Below are 10,568 nucleotides of genomic sequence, written 5' to 3'. Positions count from 1 at the left end.
ACATAGCCCTGAGACACAGTATCAGCACTGTAGCGATCCGTTAACACGCCATTTTACAACCGCCCTTAAGTGGACTCTATAGCGTCACCGATAAGCGCGCAGTAGTACCATAACAAAAAGTACGCAGTAGCGTCACCAAATGAGGCGGGAAAACGTCGTGACGTCACGACGTTCTTGTGGCCGTCCCTGCTGCGTTGTGAAAGCAAAACAGGAAGCAATGGCTGGTAGACAGAGAGCTACACCTTGGGGGGAGGCCGAAATGCGTTTCCTGGTACAGGAGATGGAGAGGCGCGATTATGCGTGTGGACAGGCGCATGCACACCCCATGAGACACAAGCGGGCTGTGTTGCGTAGGATCAGGCGAGGACTGTTACGCCGGTTCGGAGTTGAACGCACCACAACGCAAATCAGAAAAAAACTGGCAGATCTGCGCTTTCGCTCAAGAGACCTCCTCACCAGCCTCCAACAACAAGTGCGGAGGGACCGAGGTGAGTGTTCCAGATAGTATGTTTTAAACATATGTTTGTTTTTTTTTTTTTTTTTTCCAACAGGGTTTACAGTGTAAAAAAAAAAAAAAAAAAAATATATGATTCGCACAAGTGAAATTGCACAACGCAAATATAAGTCGTTTTGCCCTCAGTTTTGTTTTTTCCAAACAGCGGCGCATGCGGCGGCCCCAGCCCCATCAGCACCTGCAGCACCAACATCCCCCGCAGCACACGCAAGCCAGGCGGTGCAAGCATCTCCTGAAGCAGAGTCCGTAAGTGTATAAAATGCGTTTGTTCATGTTATTAGTATTGTTATTGGGTTGAAAATTACAAGAATAGGGGGGGGGGAAAGAAGTCATGGTTCACATAAGCCGAACGGTAAATAAAAACCAAAGTTTATTCCAGGGAGGAAACAATAATGGAGTATTACAATACCGTTTCTTTTTTTTTATGTTTTCACCGCTTTGGAAATGTTCAATGCTCAATTTCATATTTTTAGATACCTGAGCCCGTAAGGACCCCCTCACCCCCCTCAACGCCTCAACCACAAATTGCTTCCTCCACTTCATCCCCAATTGGTGTGTTTTCTCCAGTATCACTCCGGGAAGCTGGAGCTGACTCGACCTCCGGTAATAATTTTTTTTTTTTTTTTTTTTTAAGCATGTGAGAAATTATAATTTGTGTAACAGTTGCTGGCATACTCTTTATTTAGACATTTTATTTTCTAGTACGTGTTGCCACTCGACGTGGAAGGGCTGTTATCTCCTCTTCTGAAGAGTCAGAGGCGCAACAAAAACGTAAGTGTTTGACCACAAGCATGAACCGTATGCACCCATCTGCTGCCACTTAACACTATGGCCCCATATTGCGATCCATAGGATATGGCCCATTTGCTACCAAACCCACATTATGCCACCATATGCTGCTCCACATACTATGGCACCGTATGCATGGACATTTACAAAACCGCCATCAACAATGTAAATTTCCTCAACAGAAATACCAACCTTACCTGAACTCTTGGCAGCACACAGGAGGGCGATGTCTGCGTTACACCAACTCGGAGTGATGCTGGACCAATTTGTGGCAGCCCAACCGCAGGGTGATAACATTTAATTTTTTTTTGTTTTGTTTAAAAAAATTGTCTATGTCATGTTGACATATGTTAAACTTTCATGGTTTGTTTAAAAATCAGTCTTAAAGAAAGAAATTAAAAAGCCTAACTGGCAAAACAATTTTTGTCTCAGTCTAGAAAGGACTTGGAATTGTAGTCATGTGTAATGCAAACATTTAAATTTCACTTTTTATTTTTTATAAACAAACAAAAAAGAAAAACCAAACAATTTTGTTAATACAAAAAGTTAACATAACAACTATAATTGAGTGTAACTAAAGTCTGAGTCATTCAGTTGCTGCCTTCCAGGATTTATGAATGGGCCACACTGCCAATGTGGGGTTCCAAAGTTCATGCTGTGTAGCGGCTGAATCGCCCTTCTTGGCGTGCTTGTTACCTGTTCTTGTGTCTGCGGCCATGGGGTTATTGACATTGCTTGGGAATCCACCAGAATATAACTGTCTTTTAGTTGTCCAACAGCAGCTTTATTTAGCGCTTCGAATATAATTCTCTCAGCCTGAAGCCTTTGTGTAACGTCCAGAGACCGAAGTCTTTCGTCCACCATGTGCGCAAAGCCCCCAATGGCTTGCTTTTCCTGCAGCGACAATATGTTCTTTGCTATATCGACAAACTCAGGAAAAGGTGGAGCGGTGGCCTTTCTTTTTCTACTCACAGGGTTACGCCTTTGCACAGTGTACGCTCCCACGGACACACTTGCCTCCTCGTCGGTTGGGTTTGATGTTGCAGGGGTTTCAGGAATTACACATGGTGTAGGTGACACCTCTTCTGTTACATGCTGCAAGAACAGAAAAACAAGGTTAAAACACAGAAAAAGTAAAACGAGTGTTTTTTAAACACATAACAATAATTTATTAAGAGGGGGTGTGAACATTGGTACTGGCTATGTACTGTCATCGACAAAATGTGTAGAAATTATGTAATGATAAACCAATTTAAAATGAAGAGGTATCAGCTGTGAACAAAGTTACAAATCATCAACTTAATGACTAAAACTCAACTGTACCATGTACATATATATGTATCATAGGTTATTGGAGGGAAACCCAAAACATACTTACATCGACTAGAGGGGAATCAGGCCGTGTCACTGTTTCTTCCTCTTGTGGCAGTGACATAGAACAGTGCATAACCCTGGGGATTTCCTGGTCTCGCGTAAACTCCAGCAAGTTGTAGTACCACAACTTCGGAACATACACTTCATCGGTACCTGCCCCAGACCTTGTAGACTTTTCCACCTTGTTCAATTCCTTTTTGAACACTGTGCGTAGAGCTTGAATTTTTTTTTTAATAACAGCCTCGTTAACTGTTTCGCTTGGGTGATTTTCTTGATATAGATTGACAAGTTTTTCATATGCAACCTTCTTCTTGTATTTGTTACTGTAATCAGGAGACTTCACCTTCCATAGGCAGGGCAGTGAGCGATACATCTCAATAAATAGGCGTATGAACTCTTGGCTGTTAGCAACTTGGCTACTTGATGCCATCTGTAATAAAAAAGAAAGGAAATGGTGAGAACTCTTTCATTTAGGTACGGACATACATTTTATAACAAATAGTTTGTATCGCATAAGCTTGGTCGCTGCCCTAGAAAGGTATCCCGTTCAACAATTACAAAAATGGGGGCGGGCGCGGTTTCAAAACTAAAATGGCTGCTCGGACATGTGCATATGGACAAAATGAACATAGACACAATAAAAAAGAGTTTGAATCGCCTAAGCTATGTTGCTGTCCTAGAAAGGTATCCCGTTCAACAATTACAAAAATGGGGGCGGGCGCGGTTTCAAAACTAAAATGGCTGCTCGGACATGTGCATATGGACAAAATGAACATAGACACAATAAAAAAGAGTTTGAATCGCATAAGCTTGGTCGCTGTCCTAGAAAGGTATCCCGTTCAACAATTACAAAAATGGTGGCGGGCGCGGTTTCAAAACTAAAATGGCTGCTCGGACATGTGCATATGGACAAAATGAACATAGACACAATAAAAAAGAGTTTGAATCGCCTAAGCTATGTCGCTGTCCTAGAAAGGTATCCCGTTCAACAATTACAAAAATGGGGGCGGGCGCGGTTTCAAAACTAAAATGGCAGCTCGGACATGTGCATATGGACAAAATGAACATAGACAATAAAAAAGAGTTTGAATCGCATAAGCTATGTCGCTGTCCTAGAAAGGTATCCCGTTCAACAATTACAAAAATGGGGGCGGGCGCGGTTTCAAAACTAAAATGGCTGCTCGGACATGTGCATATGGACAAAATGAACATAGACACAATAAAAAAGAGTTTGAATCGCATAAGCTATGTCGCTGTCCTAGAAAGGTATCCCGTTCAACAATTACAAAAATGGGGGCGGGCGCGGTTTCTACAGTACACTAAAATAAAACGATAAAATAAAAAAAAAAAAAAAAAGGGCATAAAAAAATAAATAAAACTTTGGAACCAAGATAAACTTACCTTTGACGTTGCGAAAATTCCGAAAGTTAGGGAGAAAAAATATAAAAAAATTTGCACTGTTGAGATGATATTCAAAATGGAGGTATTTGAAAATAACCAATGATGATGATGATCCTTCAAGAGGGTTGCTGAAGGTCGAATAGCGAAATCGAACCAAAAATGCACTGTTGTCTCTAGGGAGAAAAATGCTGGTTTAAGCTAACCACGGCGCTCCAGAGATTTAAACTGTAACGCTATTACGTCCTCTTTAATGACGCCGCCGGCCAATGACAGCGTAGCGGTGACCACCAATCGGCGCTTTGGGGGGCGTTGTAAATTAAACGCTGAAGCACGCCCACCGAGGTCTGAATCGTTTTTTGTTTAGTAATGTGAAAGGTACTCAACGAGCAACGAGGTCGCTATGCAGATCGCTGATCTCTCTAGAGTCGTTGACGAGAGTGGACTGTTTGAAAGCTATCTAGCGATCACGTAACGACACAACAGCGATCTATGCCTGGTCGGATCGCTATCGTTATCGCTGGTGCGTTGTTTAGTGTAAAAGGCCCTTTATCCTCAAACGGTATTGAGGTTTTCTTTGCCATTCTGGCAATAGGAATACCAATTTTGGGGACTTCTTCCAAAACTTTGACTTCCTTAGGATCAAAGGGGAGACGTAGCTCTTCTCTGTATCTTCCCATTCCTCCATCATCATCATCATGTTTGTTGACTTGAAACAATTTCTGCGCGTCTGCAGTCCCTTGAACATCTTGCCCTGCACTGAGTGCGCCATTTGGATATCTTCAATCCTCATGGTACTCTGCACAGCTCGTAACAAATAGTATTCTTGGACGAGAAAATATTTATTCGGACTCCCATAACAGCACCATGAGAGAGGGGATCCGCCCTTCAGGAACAGGAAACCAACCTACAGATACAAAAGGGCGGCACCTCTCCCACGCATCAGTTGGTTTCCTGTTCCTGAGGGGATGGGATCCTACAGACGAAATGCTGGATCCCAGGCTGGTGCAGGTAGCGTGGGGGGTCTCCTACCTCGGCCAGGTGCGGAGCTCCTGGAAGACGCCACGGTGGTCCCAGATGGGCGCACGGCGGTGGCGTGTACAGCAGGGAGCGGTATCCGGAGGATGTCCATCTCCATGGAAAAAGACCAGTCGCCGGTGAGTATGCCCCCTGGGTCCCGGCGGCGTGGTCGGTGGTGGCACAGCTGCGTGGTGCCGGGGACCGAGGAGCGCAGTGTAAGGGAACGCCCGGGCGTCCCGTGTAACTTCCGGTCAAGCACGGGGTGGCGGAGTCTGAGGGGGCGGTGTTTGAGAGGACACTATTGAAAAATAGAGGTTTTTCCAAAAATTTAATGTAATTGATACCCTCCTGAAAAGCAGAAAACAAGCTACCACAAATATCTATGCTAGAACCTGGAGGCGATTCCTGTCCACCTTTGAGTTTGTCAGGGATGAAATACCCACATAACAGATTCTGTAATTCCTCCAGAGGGACCTCAAATTGGGTCTCTCCACAAGTACATTAAAGGTACAGGTTTCAACCATGGGGGCCCTATTTGCATGCGATATTGCCAGCAACTATTGGGTGGCGAGATTCATCAAAGCGGCTGCTAGATCGAGACCCATACACAAGGACAGATGTATACCATGAGACTCAAATTTAGTCCTTACAGCCATGACAAAAAAACCATTCGAACCTCTAGATTCAGCTTCACTAAAGGTTATATCACTCAAGACAGCTTTTCTGGTAGCAAAAACATCCGCACGTAGAATAAGCGATATACAGGCACTTTCCAGATTGCCCCCTTATACAGAATTCTTACATGATAAAGTAATCCTAAGGCCGGACCCGGCATACCTTCCCAAGGTAGCATCACACTTTCACAGGACACAAGAGATAGTTCTGCCTTCCTTCCTCCCTAATCCGACCAATCCTAAGGAACAAAACTTCAGGCGTTAAATATTTAAGTAGGCATCTTTTAACATCTATCAGCCACGGGTCCTTGGAGGAAGAACGCATTATTTCTATCCTTCCAAGGTCCCAGGAAAGGGTGTAGAGTTTCCAAACGCACATTAGCAAGGTGGATTAGGGAGGCTATCTCTCTTGCCTACACAGCAGGTGGCGGTCCAGCTCCACAGAATTTGAGGGTGCATTCCACTCGTGCCATGGCGTCATCTTGGGCAGAGATCGGGAGTGTCAATTGACCAGATATATAAGGCGGCCACCTGGTCATCTTCCACCATTTTTAACCACTATCGGTTAGACATGGGTGCCTCCTCAGATCTCACCTTCGGGTGCTGAAGGCTGTAGTCCCTCCCTAAATTAGTTTACATCTCTGTAATTCTCTCGTGGTGCTTTCATGGGAGTCCGAATAAAGTATTAAGTTACGTACCGTTAACGGTATTTTTCGGAAGCCCATGACAGCACCCTTAGTTCCCTCCCTTGTTCACGTATAGGGGTGCACGCCTTTAGAACATTGTTTCACGGATTTACCTTATATGGGAGATGGTATAGAAATTGTAAATAGGAGATATAGATTGTATATATGCTGTTCCACTAACCATGGTAGCCTCTCAAGCTCTGTAATCCAACTGATGCGTGGGAGAGGTGCCGCCCTTTTGTATTTGTAGGTTTCCTGCTCCTGAAGGGCGAATCCCCTCTCTCGTGGTGCCATCATGGGGTTCCGAAAAATAGTTACTGGTACGTAGCTTAATACTTTCTTTCCTCTCTTCTGAGGGAATCTGGGGAGGATCTTCCTCGCCTTCTAGGTCTTGATCGGAATATGCTTCTTCCTCCGAGGATTCCTCCTTCTCCCATCTTGCTCTTTTAGGCTGTGTGCCCACGTTGCGTTTTAAGCGTTTCCACAGCGTTTGTGCCGGCTCAGAGGCTGCAGAAACGCTTAAAAGATGCTTCAAATTAATTTGCATGTGTTTTTGGCTTTTTGTGCCAATGCATGCGTTTTTAACTGCTGAGGAATCGCTTAGGCTAGTTTCACATTAGCGTTTACGGCCGCAGCGTCGGGCCGCCACTAAGCCCGCCCCCTGCCGCACCTCCGCCGGTAGCTCCGCCTATGGGCGCATGACGCTGCATGCGTCCCCTATCTTTAGCACTGGGGATGCAGGCCGAGCGCAGGTATGTTTGGCGGCGCATGCGTCCTTTTGATGGAGCACCAACCAGCGCCCAACGCAACCTGTAGCAATTTGGTGCGCTCAGCGCACCGTCAAAAGGACACATGCGCCGCCAAACACCTACCTGCGCTCGGCCTGCGTCCTCAGTGCTAAAGATAGGGGACGCAGGACGCATGCAGAGTCATGCGCCCGTAGGCGGAGCTACCGGCAGAGGCGTGACAGGGGGCGGGGCTTAGCGGCGGCCGTGCGCAGCCCGACGCTGCGGCCGTAAACGCTAATGTGAAACTAGCCTTAGCGGCTAAAAACGCAGCATGCTCATTAATTTCCGCATTGCTGAGCGTTTTTAGCCTTCCCCAATGTTCCCAGAAACCGCTCGTCAAAAACGCGTGGCTTTTTTGCAAAAAACGTGCGGAAAAAAGACGCGCGTTTTCTGGGAAGGGGATCAGTTTCCTGAGCGTTTAACAACGCTAGCGTGGGCACATAGCCTTATGACGGAGCATACTCTGAACATTCTGGGGTGGTTTGCTCCCAAAGGTTGTACTCTAGTCCTCTTCTCGGATCATAGACAGCACGTCAGCCATAAAAGACTGTTCCTCATTAAGGATCCACAGATTTAAAAAAAAAAAAAAAACCACAACTATGTGCTTCTGGCAATTTAGTGTTACATGCCGGACATATCCTTGGTTTCTTTCGGGAGGAGGAACCAGATCCGAAAGGGGGCTCCTCTGTCCTAAATTTAAGACACAGGAGACCTAACTTTTTTAAAAAATCCCAAGGCTCTAATAGGGGATTTACTAGGGCTAATGGGGTTAACTCGCACTGCCCAGGGATTGTTCGGAAGGTGCCTCTGAGCTAGCGTCATTGAGCATGTTAGAATTTTCACATTATATTTTTTTTACATTTGTGTTTCGGTCCTATTTTTGATTTTGGCGTACAAATCATATTTTTAAAAATATAAAAGAAAAATTAGGAGAGGGAGGTCAAGGTGGTCACCATAAGGGGCAGGTGTAAGACGCCAGTATACTAATTCTCATTCGGCCCAGCAGCACACTATGATCAGCTGCAAAATCCAGCTGCTTATTTTTATAGCTTACTAGTCTTGCAAAAGTGTATTAGGAGAGGTTAGACCAGAGGGCTGGGTCAGACTCCTGCAGCGAGACACGTCATTTACAAACACAGCACCATAATTATTTTTTAACACTTTTCTTAATAGCCATATTTGGGAGCCATCAATTTATTTATACAAAATCAACCCCCAATAATTGCTCATTTAACACCTTAAGGACTAGACCTAAATGGGCCTTAACATCTACAGTTTTAACAGTCACGGTCCAGGAGACATAAAATGTTCATGCCCTGTAGACACAGCTGTACAAGGTTTTTTTTTTTTTTTTTTCAAAGAAAGCTCTATTTGTCAGTGGCACCATGTTCGGGTACACACAAATCAATAGCAAATGTATCTGTCAAGAAATAGAACAAATGAAAACAGTCTCCTATATCCTTTTTAATATTTTATGTTTTTCATTTGCTGCATAAAGTCCTTACTTTATTCTGTGGATCAGCACAACTACAGTAAAATCTAATTTGTCATTTTGTTTGTATAAATGTAAGAAAACATTGAAAAAAAACATTTGTTACTGTATCGCCAGGTTCTGAGAGTCATATCGTATTCTTTTCTGGCAGAAGTGGTACGGGAGAGGTTTTTTTTGGCACAACAAGATGTAGTTTTCCTTAATCCAATTTTTGGATAGATCTAGAACTTTTTGATCACCATTTGTAAGAGAAATCAACACGCACAGCAATCCACATGTACACACTTCGGAGTACATATTACTTTTTGAATACTTAATATGTGTGTGGAGAAATGAGGGAGAAAAAAAAAAGAAAAAAAAAAGAAAAACCAATGCAGCAATTGCTTTTTATTTTTTGGGCGATGAGCATTGTGCAGGATAAATGGAGCTGTATCTTTGTAGTACCACAATTACAACGATGCTTAATTTTATTTCATTACCTTTGCATAAAAAAACCCCTTTAAAACAATGTTTTTTTTACGGATTACCAAGTTCAATAGAGCTTTTTTTTGTGCGTAACAAGCTGTAGTTTTTATTGGTACACACATTTTTCATTTCCTTTTAAGTGCCGCAGAATGCACAAAAGACACGCAGTTCTGCTGCAGTTTGTCATTTTTTATTGTGATGTTCAGTTTGTGGAATAAAAAAAAAAATATATATAATATATATTTATAGATCTTTTTCATTGGATTGTTATTGTGGATACAGACATACTAGATGTGTATCTTTTGCGTGGGTTTTTTTATTTGAATAAATGACTTCTGAAAAATGTCTCAATTTTGTGTTTCTTATAAAAAATATTGTAAAAAAAAAAAAAGTCCTGTCACAATCACTAACAATGCCCAACAAGGTGCCTCATGGTCTATTAAAGGGACTCAGTTTGAAGTCATTTTGTGCTGACAAAGTTCAAGACCCCCGTTTCCAATGACGTATCACGTAGTTTCCTGGGTGCAGCAGTTGTGATACACTCAGAGCTCTGAGATGTAACATGCAGCAGAGCTGAGAAAGCTAACCCCACAACACCAGGTGGTGTGTGTGTGTACAAAGTCTAGGAGAGTGAGCTGCTCATCACAGGCAGGGGGCAGAGTGGGGCAACAAGGCACGCAGGTAGCTAGCAACAGCAATGATAGTGTCCTGGTGATAAAACCTTGACTGTAAGTAAACAGCACACAGCCCGAGAAGTGACCCACAGCTCAATTCTGTGTCTTCACCCTTTACCGCCTGTTCTCTTCAGATTACATACAAAAACCTGCTGACATATTCCGTTTAAGGGGCATTTACACTGCAGGAGAATCGTGAACATGCATTACTTCACACTTTTCTTGCCATGTAAACAGGCTGCTGTTCACCCGACGAACAAGCAAAGTCCCAGCTCATTGCTGAAGTGATTTTGTGTGTAGCATAAAAGATCAGTCCTCAGCAGTGTGCCATCCTATGTAGACAGATCACGCATGGCCGAGAACTGTGGCGGCCTACGTGCACTAAGCAATCTAATAGATTGCTCAATGCGCATGGCTTGCTTTAGTCATCCTGCGGTAAACGTTTACTGATCTGCAGTTATATGATGCCGCTGGTCGGTCCATTTAAATGGACCTTTAGGCATTGATTCATGGCAGACCTGTAGGTCATCTTTAGGTCTTCAGATGCCATAGCAATCACTGGTTCCTTGGGATCGCACTGCAGGGAGCCAACAGGGTGATAAGAGGGAGGGATCTGCTTCTGTCTACTCATGGTCAACGTGAGTGTAGGGTTAAAGAGTTAATTGAGCTGCTGTTGGGTGAATCTCTGCAATTT

The 10,568-nt window shown here is 43.8% G+C and overlaps 1 protein-coding gene across 1 annotated transcript; it reads right to left on the bottom strand.

Moving 5' to 3' along the window:
• Positions 1 to 866: 866 nt before the first annotated feature.
• Positions 867 to 3,759, bottom strand: LOC141084257 (uncharacterized). The gene is made up of 2 exons (XM_073568847.1): positions 2,682 to 3,759; positions 867 to 2,398 (listed from the first exon to the last, which is right to left on the bottom strand). Exons 1-2 carry the CDS (start codon positions 3,105 to 3,107, stop codon positions 1,862 to 1,864), a joined length of 963 nt encoding a protein of 320 aa, XP_073424948.1. The 5' UTR covers positions 3,108 to 3,759; the 3' UTR covers positions 867 to 1,861.
• Between the last annotated feature and the right edge of the window lie 6,809 nt (positions 3,760 to 10,568).

The sequence above is a fragment of the Dendrobates tinctorius genome, unplaced genomic scaffold, assembly GCF_039654945.1.
Source record: "Dendrobates tinctorius isolate UK_male_01 unplaced genomic scaffold, ASM3965494v1 ptg000022l, whole genome shotgun sequence".
Lineage (NCBI taxonomy): Eukaryota > Metazoa > Chordata > Amphibia > Anura > Dendrobatidae > Dendrobates > Dendrobates tinctorius.
The sequence above is the reverse complement of the archived record's forward strand: the minus strand, read 5'-3'. Positions and strand labels throughout refer to the sequence as shown.

Coding starts and splice junctions, on each gene's coding strand:
- LOC141084257 (XM_073568847.1), bottom strand. CDS start 3,107: ATGGCATCAAGTAGCCAAGTTGCTAACAGCCAAGAGTTCATACGCCTA. Junction 2,399..2,681: donor CTGATTCCCCTCTAGTCGAT/GTAAGTATGTTT, acceptor CTGTTCTTGCAG/CATGTAACAGAAGAGGTGTC.